This window comes from Pinus tabuliformis, chromosome 7 (genome assembly GCF_031772625.1).
Source record: "Pinus tabuliformis cultivar Carrire ecotype Pingquan chromosome 7, CPIR1, whole genome shotgun sequence".
NCBI classification, from domain to species: domain Eukaryota; kingdom Viridiplantae; phylum Streptophyta; class Pinopsida; order Pinales; family Pinaceae; genus Pinus; species Pinus tabuliformis.
In genome coordinates, this window is record NC_142293.1 from 1,514,616,695 (window position 1) to 1,514,633,142 (window position 16,448).

At 38.3% G+C, this 16,448-nt stretch overlaps 1 protein-coding gene across 8 annotated transcripts in view; it reads left to right on the forward strand.

Annotated features, from left to right (window-relative positions):
- LOC149253595 (uncharacterized) overlaps positions 1-16,448 on the forward strand; it is a 138,057-nt gene that overhangs the window by 88,503 nt on the left and 33,106 nt on the right. For 3 of the 8 annotated variants that reach the window (XM_089456861.1, XM_089456862.1, XM_089456860.1), the window contains exons 3-4: positions 2,624-2,704; positions 2,822-3,202. In XM_089456861.1, the coding sequence (XP_089312987.1) occupies positions 2,624-2,704; positions 2,822-3,202 (462 nt within the window). Of the gene's footprint in view, positions 1-2,586; positions 2,705-2,821; positions 3,203-16,448 lie in introns of all 8 variants that reach the window. The other 5 variants (XM_089456866.1, XM_089456865.1, XM_089456868.1 and 2 more) reach the window with 3 other exon arrangements.

Genomic DNA, 16,448 nt, shown 5'->3' on the forward strand with positions numbered 1-16,448 from the left:
TTACCTAGATGTTTTACATGGCTTCATAAACACATTAGAATCATTTTTACATCAAGGCCCTTAGGGCAACAAAATTTGGATTACATATAATGACCAGAAATTGTATGATGATGATGAAATTTGAAAAAAATTGTACTGCCCTGCACTGTACTCTGCTCAAGGTGTGGTTGACACATGAGTGGTCAACACAACCATTGGAGATAATATTTTAACTTGCCTTTATCCAAGAAGAACAATGCTCTGCAAGGACTTCGCTCACATCCTATACAACTTTTGGGTGACAAATGTCAGTGGTATCAACCATGACATGTCATTCTAGCAACACCGAAGGAAATTTTTATTAAAACCAAAAATTCCACATGGCCTTTTCAGTTTGGTCATGGATGGATTTTGTCATGTGGTCTCTAGCCTAGGTTGTGATTTTGGATGTTTGTAGGAAGGATAAAATCTATGCAGGGAACCACCATTGGTACCAAGAGCGTCTTTTGAGAGGGGAAAGGAGGAGAAGCTGTAGGAGTTTCAGAAGTAGTTGATTTTATCTACAAGAGGTGGAATGGATATAGAATATGAAACTTGCCCACTCTTAGACCCCAATTTTTCTTTCTCTACTTTTGTAGCTTCGATGGTTTCTAAACTAAGTTGCATGAAGCGTCGGAACATTTCAGAGTTTCTGAAATGGGTGTGTTTAGAAATGTCACCTCCCAAAAATGGAAACGTTGGCTGAAAATAAGTGAATAACACATTATCTTGCAGGAAAAAAGGGAATAAAACCCATAGATGACAATTTAGGAGGATAAACACGTCTATATTAACTCTCATAGATGAGTACATGATGGTCAAGTTTCGGAGTTTCGGGTACGGGTATGGCCCAAAACACCGGGTTCCTAAAAGTTTTGTGCACCATAGTTTCTAGATTGGATTTTCTTGATAGGAGACATCTATTATGAATACAATTTATTTAAAAATAATATAAATAATCATAATCATAATGTCATAATAATAATTAGTGCTAAAGAGGCATGTCTAAGGGACATACCCATTCATGAAGAGGCACCTAAATAGGTATATAAGCAAGCCTCATTTGTAACATTCTCATCATCATCTCATATCTTCCCTACATCTCTTATATAAATATAATGTTGTCCTATCATGGATATTTATAGATTTCAGATCTTCTGAGTATTCTGCTACATTTATGAACTTTGTTTATAACAACATCTAGAGGCACATCTAAGGATCTTACATCAAGGAAAGGTTTTTTTTTTTTTGCCAAATGATACTTCAAACTGTTTATCTCCCCGACTGATACATTTATTGCCAAACTTTTGTTGCATCTTACTACTCAGATCTCCACAATAGCAACAGACAAAACCCCTCTCTATTACCATTTTCATTGTTTTTTAGTTGTTAGGGTTTTATAAGAAGCAAAAACAACAAAGCCCTCAAACAGTTCAAAAATTTACAGAAATAACTCCAATCTCCGTGAAAATTGTGTATGGGGAAGTTAGGTGGACTCAAGTCACTGGTTTGGCATGCCTTCCATTGCAAATATTGAGAAAAGTTTCTTCCCAATCAATTTATAATGCCAAAATCCAGCTGAGCATTTGGCCGTTACACGTTTTTATCAAATACTTTGGATCCAGTTGCAAAATCCACACAGACGGCCTTACTCTGCAGAAAATTCCTCACTGGAAAAAACAGAATAGAAAATGATGAATAATGATTTTGCTGTTTTCTCTCATATTCTGTGCCTGCTGGATATTTTGTTCAAATTGGTGATTGTTGAGAAAAGTGCAGAGTACTCGCCAATCTGGTCAAACTCACTGATTATTGGTCAGATTGACCCATTCTTGCAGTTCCATAAAGAATCGTCTCCTTTGAGGGCTGAGCCAAGTTGAACTGTTAGGTATAAATATTAAATATTACTTGGCAAGTATCGTAACAAAATCTAGAATTCCAACAATCCAAATTGGTCTGAGCAGTTTAACAAAGTCTTTCCTTTCCTAGGTTGTATTTCTGTTCCCATATGGAGTTTGATCTTCGGTAGATGGGTGCTCACTTCCCTCACTTCCCCTATCGTTCAGAACTCTGTAAGATTTTCTGCTCACTATACTATATGCCGTAGTTGAGCAGATTGTATGATTTGTTTTGGTGGGGGAGAAAATCTTGCTTTTTTTCTCAAGAGTGAATTCAATTTTTCAGAAGAATTTTCATGTCTGATGCTGCTAATATGAGCTGTTCAGTTTGTTTGAAATTTGTGTCATTTATTTTGCAACAGTGAAATTGTTTTGAATTTAAGGTTACTCATGTCTTCGGTCAAAAAGATATCGTTTGTAATTTCTAGAAGAATTATTCTATGTATTATGCCCACATTTCTTTAACAAGTACAACATAAAACAGATCCTGTGCATAAGAGGTAACTGTGAGACAAAACATCTGAATATACTATCTCACTGGAGTTAAATATTAGTACTGGAAGGCACAAAATAAGTTAATTTTGAAGTCCAGAAGTGTACTACATCTGAAGAATTTTCATTGCTTAAACACCAAGAGTAATAAAGATAAAGTGGCATATCTTCATTGCAGACAGGAACTTATTTGTTGTGTCACGTCTGTTCTAGAGCTGCATGAGGGAAGAGGCTAATTTGATAATGCACAAGGAACTAAGATTTATGGAACAGACTCATGAAAACATGTCAAAAAGGTAATACAATGACCAGAGAAAAACAGTTACCCTATAGAATTCATGTGCTTGTTGAGTTGCAGATTTTGTTGACTACGATACTACTGAACCTGCTAACCAGGAGATTTTTGATCATAGGGATATTAATCGGAAGAGGACCACAGAAAAATCACGTGCAAAAAAATCCTTGTATAAACAAAGATCTAAAGTGAACAAGTCTCTGCATCATCAACAGATGTCCAGTGAAAAGAAACTGAGGGAAAATGAACCTGAGAAAAAAAGAAGATGCAAAGCTGCATTAAGTGGTACATCTGTTGGAGAAGTGTATATGAGGAGGTGCAAGCAGCAGAATGCACAGGCCAATTCTGGGTCTAACTCAAAGCATCAGCAAGACATCTTATTACAATGTAAAAAACAAACTGCAAAGCTGGAACAGCCAGTGAAGAGAAGACGGAAACAAATACCTAGATCCTTCTCAGACAAGGAGAAAGAAGAGCAAGGCACAAAGAGCCAGAAAAGGTAAGTTGAAACATTCCCAGTTACAGTGTCACTGTTTCTGTCCTTAAATTACAGTTTGCTCAGAGATAGCTTCTACATATATTCCATATTCTTTAAAGATTAGATGTGCAATTAACAGGAACAAAACATCATCAAAAACAAACTTTTTAGTCCTGTAAAAGAGAGATTGTCTTTGAAACTTAGGTTCTATATCTAACCAGTAAGTAATCTTCTGTTATAGGGTATTTCTGGATATCTTTACTGTGTATGTGGAATGAGGATAGTGTTCAACGTTTCGGGTGGACACTCCACCCATATTCTGGGACCAAATGAAACAGAATGATTAGAAAATAGTGCATATAGGATTATATAGGTGCGAGGAAAGGAGAGAGGAACGTTCGGTTTTAGAGGTCAAAAAAGACCATTATGTTTTCTAGGTCAAAAAGGAACGTTAGAGTTCAACAGACAGAGTTTAACCACTCAATAAAACTGATTGTTGGAGAAAAATAAGGAATATTTAATTTTGAATTAACAATGAAAATAATTTGAAAAAAAAAATATTATAAGTTTTCAAAGTGAATAAAAATGAATTAAATTAAAAAATTAAGAAATATAAATAATAGTTAAATAATTTAAATTTTTTAGGAAACATTAAATAACAAATAATGAAAATAAATGATTATAATAAATGAGTACTGAAGGAAAGAGGGTTAGGTTAAAAGGATGAAAGGGGGCAATCAAAAAGAAAGGAGAGACTAGAATTGAGGTGGAGTGCGAGAATTCCTTGAAATGCAGCAACTGGAATTAATTCTCCTAACTGATTAGCAGTTTATTAATTTTCTGATTAATACGAATTAATCGCACTGCAATTTCTTCACCAAATAAAATACCGTGGAAGCAAAACAGGAAATGAGAAATACTAGCACATACACAAAAATTATGACACCATTATTTTGGACAAAAGTCCCTGGAAAAACTCAATGTGGGAAAATCAGTTGCAGCTGAGGGTTTATATTATTATTTACAGCAAAAATTATGAGTACAATAAAATATCACCAAACTGGTGATTCTATCCAGGAGAAACACTGGCAAAATTACTGTGGGAAATTTTACCCTCACTCCAACCAATCCTGGCTCCGATTGCGAGCTCCAAGTGAGCCGTCCAAGCAGCTCTGTGCAGGCCCTGCATTCCATTTCATAGCCTGTCAAACTCATTGCGTGAAACAACTGCTACTCAAGCAGTCATTCTTGCAGCTAACTAGGAAAATGATTCTTCAACACTCTGGAAAATCTTCCTGGCCTCTAGAACTGAAAACGACCTTCCCTTCAGCCAAATCGAACTTCCTTCTTGAGGCGTAGTGCAGCCTCCTAGAGATAAATTTCGAACTCCTCTTTTTGACTCTCTGGGACTAGAAAAAATCCTCTAAATCACTACTAACCTCTCTTGTCACCTGCCACTCGATCTACTAGCTCGAATTTACTTGCACTAGAAAATCGAACTGCCCAGACCACTGAGTATCTGCATTGGTGTGTTCTTTATCTACCCCTCGACGTCTTCTTATAATCTCCAGTTTGGACTCAAATGGCCAAGATTAAAACTTAATCGATGGTTGAGATTATCTCCAAGTCGATCCGTGTGAGTTTCTAGATAATTCACTCATTTCTCAATTAATTACTATTAATTAACCATTTTTCCTAAGTTAGATTTAGGAAATTTTAATTATGGTCAATTAATTGAATTGAGTTCTCTAGGTGGAATTTCTAGAGACGATTTCTGGGTTTTGGACAACTCCTATGTTTTAGCCTTTCCATAAAGTTTTGAGACTAGAATACCTCCAATGCTACAAAAAATAACACTCCCTCTTAGCGAGGAAGGGGTTCGTCACAACGCCCTATCTCTGTATCATCCTCCATACACAGTGTTGATGTCTGGCCACTGTGACACCCTGCCACCGCCCACCAACTACTATGCAATTATGATGTTGCATCTGTGTTGCTACTGACATCGCTGTACTACCGATACTGCTGGCAACTCTGCATCTGCATTGCAATTCTCTCTCAATTGTTATTGTTGCTACTGCAACTATAGCAACTGAGAGGCATCCAAAATACTGAATCAACTATGTCTCTATGCTGCAATTGTCTCCTGAGCATCTAACTTCTATTAGCTTCCGCACTGTCCACTGGGAATTCTGCGTTGTTGCTGACTCTGCTACTGAGCTCATGTTGTGCTATCAACATTGCTCTGCGCTCCTTAGCGTCAGACTGCTACGAGTCTACAACTATCACTCTGGAACTGACTGCATCAGCTAACACTGATCCTCCTGCTACTGAATACTGTGGGACCCTATAGTAAAGGTAATGATCCATGGGGAAACATTATTTTATGCTTACCTCAATATACCCTTTCGAAATCTCTGCGCAACTCTAAACTATGATGTACTCATACTGTTGTTGTTATTTCTCTGTTGCACTGCTGTTGCAACCACTGCAATAATGAGTTTGATATCCCCAGATCCTTAAGCACCAGCTTTCATAGGGATGCTCCCTCTGAAGCTAGACGCCCTTTGACTCTCGATCTCCCTATGGGAAATCTCTCTGCTTTCTCTTGGAAACTCGCATTGTCCTCCTGTACTAGAAACTGGACTGCATATTTCTACGCTAGGAATCTTCTAGTTGGAATTGCAATTGGGCAATTCGCACTGCTTGTGTCACAGCAACTGTTTACTAGGTACTGACTGCAATTGTTTACTAGGTACTGACTACATCTAGCTATGTAGTTGTCATTTGAATGACTAACTGCACCTGTTGACACTATGATCTTCTTGCTACTGATTTTGTTGGGCTCCTGTAGCAAGGATATTGATCTATGTGAGAAATCTGCAGCAACTGGATCAAATTTGCAGCTCTTCCATGGTTCCTTCGTAATCTGGCACACTGGAGTCTCATACTCCTCCACCTGGATTTGGTAACCCACTACCTCCTTTCGAGCCTTGCTCCTTACCAGGACCTTTCTTCACTTCGCAACTTGCACTAGATAGCTTGCACTTCCTTCGAAAACTATCTCCGAAAACTAGAAGTCGGTCTGCTATCTAGATTTGTATTTTGGTTAACTCGAACGACCTCTTCTGGCAATCTTGTATGACCATCCCTAGAAAGTTGCCAAAACTGTGAAACCAAAATACTGGAGAAATAAATAGGAATATCCTTCCTTTCCAGCTTGGCTACTTGCTCTGCAATTCACACTCCCTCTTGGAATGCGCAAAACTGCTACTATCTATATTGTTTTGCCTTCAGCTGCTTTTTGGAACTACTCGCTCAGCCTTTCTGAATGTCCTTCTCCAGAAAACTAGCACACGAACCGTAACCCCACCAACTCAAACGAGCTACTTCTAGCAAACTGGTATTGCCTTTTGCAACTGGAAAATTGTGGATCTCCTCCAGAAACTGGTATTGGAAACCCTCTAGGAAAATACGGAAATTCCTCCCTCTATGTGTGCATTTTTCTCTTCCTTCTGACATTGAATCTACTCTAGCAAATTGCTGCAAACCCTTTGTGCCTAGAACAAGAGTATTCTCTTCGAAAATCTAAGTTGTTGCTCCCTTTGAACAACGCAATTTTCTTCTTCTCCACTCTGAGCTTCCTATCCATCAAATATGCTTTGATAGCGTGTGAAAATTCCTTGAAATGCAGCAACTGGAATTAATTCTCCTAAATGATTAGTAGTTTATTAATTTTCTGATTAATACCTAATTAATCACACTGCAATTTCTTCACCAAATAAAAACCGCGGAAGCAAAAAAAGGAACCGAGAAATACTAGCACACACACAAAAATTATGACAGTTATTTTGGACAAAAGTCCCCGGAAAAACCCAATGTGGGAAAACCAGTTGCAACTGAGGTTTTATGTTATGATTTGCAGCAGAAATTCCGAGTACAATAAAATATCGCCAAACTAGCGATTCTATCCAAGAGAAATACTGACAAAATTAGTGGGGGAAATTTTACCCTCAATCCAAACAATCTCGGCTCTGACTGCCAGCTCCAAGTGAGCCATCCAAATAGCTCTATGTAGGCCCTGCGTCACCCCTGTGCAACCTGCCAAACTCACTTCCTGAAACGACTGCTACTCAAGCCATCCTGTCTGCTGCTGACTGAGAAATTGCTTCTCTAGCACTCTGGAAAATATTCCCGACCTCTGAAACTGAAAAACGACATTCCCTTTAGCCAAATCGCACTGCCTTCTTGTGGCACTGCGCAACCCCTGTGCAATCTTCTAGAGATAAATTTCAACCTCCTCTTTCTGACTCTCTGGAACTGGAAACCTTCCTATGGATCACTGTTGAACTCTCCTGCCACCTGCTACTGGATCTACTGGCTCGATTTCTCCTGTTGAATCACCTGCACTGGAAAATCGAATTGCCTACACCACTGAGTATTTGCACTGGTGTGTTCTCCATCTACCCATCGACCTCTTCTTATAATATCTAGTTGGGACTCCAACGACCCAGATTGAAACTTAATTGATGGATGAGATCATCTCCAAGTCGACCCGTATGAGTTTCTACATAATTCACACCTTTCTCAATTAATTACTATTAATTAACCATTTTTCATAAGTTGGACTTAGGAAATTTTTAATTATGGTCATTAATTTAATTGAGTTATTTCTACGTGGAATTTCCATAAACTATTTCTGGGTTTTGGAGAACTCTTGTGTTTTAGCCTCTCCACAAAGTTTCAAGAGTAGAACACCTTTGATGCTACATAAATTAACATGGAGGGGGGGAAATAGTATAGAATTTAAAGACCTAAGAATGCGGGGGGCATTCATATACATAATGATTAAATTAATAGGGACAGGGGGAGGGGTGAGGGGGAAATTATAATAAAATATAAATATGATTAAAATGAAAGGAATGAAAGAAAAGGAAAGAAAACAAGGCTAAAGAAAAAAATAATTTAAGAACATGGGGGGAGGGGGGGGGGAGGCAAAGGGAAGATCAAAGGTTAAGGTTGTGAATTAGAGGTTTCTAAGAATGGCTTAACTTGTATCCATCTTCACGATTAAAGTTACTTGAATGCTTTTCGATTTTGAGGGCCTCATGGATGATTCAGGTGGAATAGAAAGGAGTGGGGTGTGAAAATTCCTTGAACTGCAGTGACTAAGTATTATTCTCCTAACTTAATAGTTTATTTGTCTTCTATTAAATTATTAACGGTAAATAACGAATAAACCACATTGCAGTTCTTCACCAATTAAAATTACATTGCGGAAAATAAAAATGTGGAACTGAGAAATAGTTGCACACAAAAAATAAAATGACATCGTTGTTTTGGACAATAGTCCCCAGAAAAACCTCGAAGGAAAAACCGATGCAGCAGATGAGGGTTTTGTTTTATTATGTAACAATTTGAGAAAATAATTAGTATTGGTTTCTCAATTGGAAAAGGTCCATAAATACACTAGCAAAATATATTGGATATCTAAGATCTCCTTTGCAAATCAACTCAACCTCCTCCGGCCAGCTCGCACCCCACATTGGAAACTCACACTGCTGCTTGAAATGCACATTGCTGGCTTTGAGTGACTTGGATAACACTGGATCTTCCTCCCACTGGGATGCGTAGCCTCCTTCTGCCTCTGGAATGAATTCACTTTGCCTTCCAGACACTGATCCGACCTTCGGCAACTGAATTGAACCTCTTCCGGCAACTCGCCCTAATGGATTGGCTAACTCACACTACACAAATTGGCCTCTTCTGTAGACAATTCAACCTCCTCTTTTCCTTCCTCTTGGACATTGGAAAAGTGAGAAAAGTCTCCTCTGGATGTCTGCTCCCAAACCTCTGTTGTTGCCTCTCTTCGATGCTCTTTCCCTGACTTGATGCAACTTGTTGACACCTCGATCCTCTTGCTACTTTACTATTGTGGGCCCCTATAGCAAAGGTGTTGATCCTATGTGAACAGTAACTGGATCTAATCTAGACTTCCTGCTGTTCCCCATGGACGCTGCCCATACTGGCATTTCGAAGCATCATGCTTCTCCATCTAAAGGTATTGTTGATATCAATGCAATATCCTTCAATCTAGAGGTCAACTCATTGATTTTTCCTGAAGTTGTTGTTTGTTGCCCCTTATTTTCCTTCTTCCTCTTTGGACACTAGGTGACGAAATGACGAAACTCACCACATCTGAAGCACTTGACCTTCAACAAGTCTTTCTTCTTCTTCTCTCCTCCTTTTGAGTTCTGTCCCTGACTGGGACCCTTTGCCTTTCTCTTTCCTGCAAGGGCAACGTTTTCTTCTTCCTTCTCCACCTTCGGTACCTTGCTACTGCTATTGGTAGCACCTTTTGCGAGTCTGATCCTTAGCTCCTCCTGAGTGAAGTCACTCCACAGGTGTTCCTAATCTAGTAGCTATCTCATCTAGTGATTCGTTGAACGAAAGTTCACCATTCCTTGGTAAACCCGTTTAGAGTTGTTCGCACTAGTTCACTATTTGATGGTTTCTCTCCTATAGGTACAAGTTCATCTCTGATTCCCTAAATCTTGGTGAGGTAGGATGTAACATCCTCGCCCTTCTGCATTGTGACTGACTTCAAATTCTCCTTGAGAATCATTTTCTGATTCTCAAATGGATCTTCCTACAACTTCATAAAGGCATCCCACATGTCCTTTGTTGTGTTCTTATTTGCAATATGCGGGACAATATGATCCTAAACTCCGTATAGGGCCATCCTCTTGGTCTTGGCCATATCCTTCTTGAAGTTTTCCAACTGTTGTTGATCTATTGACTGAGCCATTACATTTATCACAAATTCCTTCAACCCGTGCTTGTCCAATAGGAATTGCATTGAGGCCTTTCATACGCCAATATTTGAGTCTCCGTTAAGTCTGCGTTGAGCCCTAAGTTTTGTTGTGGCCATCTCAATTCTCAACGAAACTCAAATAAACTAGAGAACTATATGCTGGAAATATCCTCCTTTCGACAACTCAACCTTCTCTCTACTACACACACTCTCCCTGAAATGTGCAGATATGCTTCTGCATTTTCCTCCGCTGTCCTTCCAAAAATTTGCACTGCCTGCTACTTCTACTGGGTAACTTGATTTCCCGTAAGTCCTCCGGAATTTGACACACACACTGCTGACCCTGAAACACACACTCGCTAGATTGGCAAGTTTGCTACAACCTTCTGCTGCTAGGAATTATGGCCTCTTTTCCTTCTTTGGTAATTCCCCTTGTGTTCTTTTCTCTTCCTGTCCTGCACTAATATGCAACTGCAAAACCCTTGCTGCAAAATCACTGCACTAGATCTTCTTTGTGAATCATGAATATACTCATCGGAACCCTCTCTCCAACAATCTTACTTCTTGCTGCTACTGCTCCTAAGGAATCAAGATTTTCCTTCACCCCAAACTAGGAATCGATTTTTGTGTCTCTGTTACTCGCACTGCTTAGATGGCTTATGCAAATTTGTAAGTAGTGCTTCAGATTTCCCTCTGAAATTGCACAATCTATCTTTCGCTTCTGAGCCTCTAATTCGATTAACTATGCTCTAATTCCATGTGAAAATTCCTTGAACTGCAGCAACCAAGTATTATTCTCCTAACTTAACAATTTATTTGTCTTCTGTTAAATTATTAACGACAAATAGCAAATAAACCACACTGCAATTCTCCACCAATTATAATTACGTGCAAAAAATAAAAATGTGGAATTGAGCAATAAATGCACACACACAATAAAATGACACCATTGTTTTGGAATATAGTCCCCGGAAAAACCCCGAAGGGAAAACTGGTGCAGTAGATGAGGGTTTTATTTTATTATGCAGCAATTTGAGAAAATACTTAGTACTTGTTTCCCAACTGGAAAACCTCCGTCAATACATTAGCAAAATATACTGGAGATCCAAGATCTCCTTTGCAAATCAACTCGGCTTCCTCTGGCCTACTCACACCCCACACTAGCAACTCACACTTTTGCTTGAAATGTGCACTGTTGGCTCTCACTGACTCACACAGTTTTGGATCTTCCTCCAATTGGAACATTTGGCCTCCTGCCTCTGGAATGAATTCGCTCTGCCTTCCAGACACTAATCCAACCTCTGACAATTCAATCAAACCTCCTCAGGCAACTCGCAGTACTAGACTGGCTAACTCACTCTGCACAAATCAACCTCTTCTACAAACAATTCAACCTCCTCTTGCCTCCTAGACGCTGGGAAACTGAGGGAAAATATCCTCCAGATCTCTTCTCCCAAAGCTTTGTTGCTCCCTCTCTCCGATGCTCTTTCCTTGGCTCGAACTGTGCCCTCACTAAATGTTGAATTTCCACAATCTTGGGTCTAGGATAGAATCTTAGAATCTCTGACGCTACCAAACCAAGAATCTCAACAAAGCTACTTTGCATAGCGGAACAATATAAAACAATAAATCACATATGCACAATTATAAACAATTTTTTACAAATTTCAACCCAACTTCGTTATATTAATCAACATATAATACAACTGTCTCGGGCTTCCATACAAGGGATAACGAGCCTCAATTATCCACAAGTACAAGAATACAAGATACAATGACAATCTCGCTACAGCCTCTATGTCGTATCTCGTCTTGTCGGTCCTTTGTTTCTGTTCTGCTCTCTAGCTGCCCCTTAGTCCATCAAAGGACAACACATAGAGTCTCCAGGAGGGCTACCACCTATCACTGCTGCAAGTCGCTTATGCTCCAATGAACACAGGCTGATCCAATATGCTCTTCTAGGCTGGCCAATACCCGAGCTCCAATCTGCCAATCTAGCAATCCACTAGTCCATCAATGTACTGCACATTAGGCTCATCAACTTCACCCAACCTTCAGCTGTCACACTCCCTTTAGGACAGCTTGTCAAGGGCTACTTTGGGTCGCCAACACGCTGCTCTCCACAAGTCTTATGGCACCCAATCCTTCCACTGTAAGATCTGCTCCTTGTTGAGGATTCCAACCACCCAAGTCAACCTCAACACATGGCTCCCACAGGCTGCAACTTTGTCCACACTTGGACACCACCCAACTAGCAACAATTCAGCATAAGATCAACACAAACATACGTTGAATCTGGTTCAATACTGTTGTAGGTTAGGATGCCTGGTTAAGGTTTGACTACAGTCCACGTCAGCCCACTTCAATACCTCTTCTCTACCCCCTAACAGCTGCAGCTTAGCTCTTATTACCCCTGTTCCTTCTTGATGCTGTCCAGGGCCAATTGAAAGCCCTAAACCTCCCTTGTGGCACCCTGTTATAGGGTCATTAGGCCTGCGGCCTACTTCAGATTGCTTGCGTGGGCTGCAACCTAAATAATAATGGTAATATTTCTCCTATACCACACTTAAAACTCTTGTGATCATACCCAAGCCATGTGGTTGCCTTATGTCATTAACTCGAACCTGTTACAAAGGAATTTTCCCACACTTCAAGCCCAAAACTGACCCTTGGTGCTGCGTCTCTCCTCCTGTAGCTCGTCGACCTAGTTGCAGATGTACACTCACCCAAAACATACCCTCAAAGCATCATCCTCCCTCTTCTATAACTCAGCCGCCTTTCAGGTTGATCTTCTATGAATGTTGCACATTTGGATGTGTTAAAATGATCTCCTCTCCTTCTATTTATACACTAAAAGAAGGGCTCAACGAATTCATGAAGAGACATGTCTTTTGGACCTGTTGACCACTACGTGTCAACTACCCATAGCAGTACACCCCCTTTTTCGCAAAAGGGTAGCGCTTGATCGTCATGTCCGTACCATTCGACTATCATCATCATCCTGATCATATTATTTTGTAAACCCAGTCAGCATGTGTAAATTTGTAAATAATCTTAGCAGATCCATGTCATGTATGTATTTGCCTAGGTAAACCTAATTTTCTAGTGGTGATCTACGTTCCAGAAGGTTTTTTTGTCTCACCGATCCATGATCGGCAGAGTTTCCCTTCAGTCTAACCCCAAAGCCGGAATGGATTTTGTCATTCGAATCTTAGGGGAGTCCTAGTGTGCTAGGTCGAGTATATATAAAAGTGATTTGGGAATAATCCTAACTATCTGGTTAGGTTATTACAAATCGCTTGATTTGCTAGATTATATTTGTGTCGCAGAACTGGGTGGTCTATGAGGGTCTATGTCAAATGGGTTTTCCCCCTTGAGATATAAAAATATAAAAATTATGATGTGAAGTGTCTTGAGAGTTAAAAAATGTTTTATCCCCTCATAAGTCCTAGGTATTAGGTGATTTTCCAAAGGCTAAGTTCGAGGGTCCCTTTAAATAATATATATATATATATATATATATATATATATATATAAAAAATATAAAAATAATAATAAAATAAAAATAAATAAAAAATAAAATAAAATAAAATAATAATAAGTCCAAAGTTTTGAGAAAATAAATGCAAAATTTTAATTTTTTAATATATTAAAATGCATTTAAAAATTCGACGGATAAGATTAAAAGAAATTTTGATCTTCATCGATGGTCGAGATCACTTTGACATGGATCACTCGAACTAGCCATTGGGAAATTTTTCTTTAAATAGGGTGTCAAGGGTCATTTGAGATGATTCAATTTGTGAGTCTTGTGTTAAAGAAAGCTCTCTTGTAGTCATTTTTCATGTGCAATAAAGAAAGACTTTGGGGTTGAAATCTTGCTGGTGTTACTTTTCCGGAAATGCTATAAGATGTTTTATTTCTATGCATGACTTTAATTTCAGCCATTGATGATAGCTTTATGAAGAGTGATGTTAAACACAGGTTTCTTGTTTAGTCGCTAGGGTTTGAATGATAGTTAAATTTCTAAATATGATGGCAGGTATCTCCATTAGATTGGGATTTTAGTATCGTTTTCTCCCTCTTTGTTAATGGTTGAATTAAGCTGTGCAGCATATCCTTGATTTTGAGTTTACCGGGTGTTCGGGGAAGTTCTCGGCTGAACCGGCCAACTCCCGGATTGCATTTTTTGAAGAGCCTAGCTAGTTTTGATCCTGGGCTTATCATTTGAATTTTTTTTTGGATGCATGAAGGGTTTTATGAAGCACCTCATATTAAATTTAAAATTTTGAAAATATTTCTTTGGCATAACGATAAATCTGGCTGCTTAGAGCCTTCAGTTTGTAATTACTGTAATTATTTAGCTGGTTCTTAGGGTTTCTAGGGCTTCATTTATTTTTTGCATATTCGGGTTCTGGCTGTTTGTTTTCAGGTTGCAGGTTGCAGATCTGAAGTCGAAATTTGATTTTGAAGCCAGATCTAGGCCCTAGAGGGTAAGATCTGGCCTCAAAGTCATCTCTTGCAGAGGCATTATTCCTGCAGTCCAAGTTTTTTTGGAATATTTTAAATCTGGGAACTGTCATTCGAAAGTTTTCGTTGAGAAATTTGAAGCAGAGCGGTTTAAAAGTTTTTTAAGATTTCTGGAAAATAATTTTAAGTTCTGGTGAAATTTTTGATCGATTTTTTAGATCGATTGGCTGCCTGGTGGGGTTTCACGCTGCATCTCTTCCTTTCTCTGTGTATCCTCCATCCACGTGATTGCTCCAACGCTGTCCGTCAGCCCCGCTGCTCCCTTCTTCCTCACGCAAACACCATTGCTATCAGCTCCTCCCTCACGCTGGCACACCCACGCTCCTCAGCAGCCTGCCGCTATTTCATTCTAGCTCCACGCTTCACTCTCCCGCCGCTTCATTCTCATGCTCCACCTGCAAATGAAACATCAAAATCGCATTCCCCATAGCTCCTCATTCTATTTCTCCCCCACACGCTGCCATCTCCAGCATCTATCTCCTCCGTGCGTTTGGCTTTCTGCCTATTGCGTCCCAGCACCCTTGCTCTCTCATCGTCTTCTCCGCACGTTGTTCCCTCGTCACTGTGGCTATCTGCATCCTTAGCCTTCGAATCCCATCATCGTTCTCTTTCCTTGGTTGTTCGAAGAGCTCCATTCCCACAGCGTTCTCCCATGTCTTCCATTCTCTGCGTCTCTCATCCCTGTTCACACTTCTGCCTGCATGCGGCTCAACCCTCGCTTTCCGCCATTGAAGCTCTCCATGCTGCCTCATATGCCAAACCTGCTTATTTCTCCTCCGCCGTCACCTGCACACACTAAGCACACAATACGCTTCGATTTTTATTTTTATTTTTATTTTTGTATAGGGTTAGTGTGAGTATAGTTGAATCTCATTTGATTTTTTTTGGTCAGTGTATTTCCCTTTTTTATGAAGTGTGTTTTTAATATACACAAAATTAAAAAAATTCGATTTTTATCTTTTGATATAGTTAGCATTATTAGTTTTTTTTTAGAATTAGATTTTTTTTTATAATTTAGATTTATTTCTTTGCAGTTTTAATTCAGATTTAAATTTGTTTATTTTGACTTTTAAAAATAATATTAAAAAATCTAAAAAAAAATAATATAGAATATAAAAAAGCCATAAACAATAAAAAATAAAAATAAAGGTGCTATTTTTGGTTTCATTCAATTTTGATTTGTTTTAACTTAGGACTTCATAAAAAAATAAAATTTTAGATTTGATTTAGATTAGATTTTTTTTTTTTTTTTTTTTTAATTTTAATTTTTTTTTTTTAACTTAGGTTTAGTTTTAAATTAGATATATTTAATTTTCATTTTGCTTTAAAAATCAAATATAAAAAAATAAAAATAATAAAAAATCATAAAAGTTAAAAAAAAGAAGGGTTCCTTGTTATTTTTTTTGGGTCTTAGTTTAGATTAGATTTTAATTTTATTTAGATTTTAGTTTTGTTTTATTTTGATTTTAAGCTTAGAATTTTATAAAAAATATAAAAATATATTTTTTTTTTGAAAAGATTAACAAAAAATTAAAAATTCATTTCGGTGTCTTTTGTGATATCTATGTTCCACTTCTCTATAGTTAAATGCGCTTAAATGTTTATTTAAATATTAGCTTTTGAAAAGTGGTGAATCATTTTGTGAGTTGGTTAGCATTTAAAATTTCGTGGTTTCTTGAAGTATTTGATCTTTTGAAATTTATTTGCTAAGAACATTGCGCATCTATTGAATATTTTGCATCTGGTGAAATTGATCATTGCTTGGATTATATAATGCTCGTTACATATTTTGTAAATATCTTCAAGCAATCATTAAATTACTTCATAAAGCAGCAACAACTAATTAATTACTTGGTTTTCATTAACTCCATAAGGTATTGGTCTTAAGCATTTAAAGATCTAATCAAATTCTAAAATCGATCA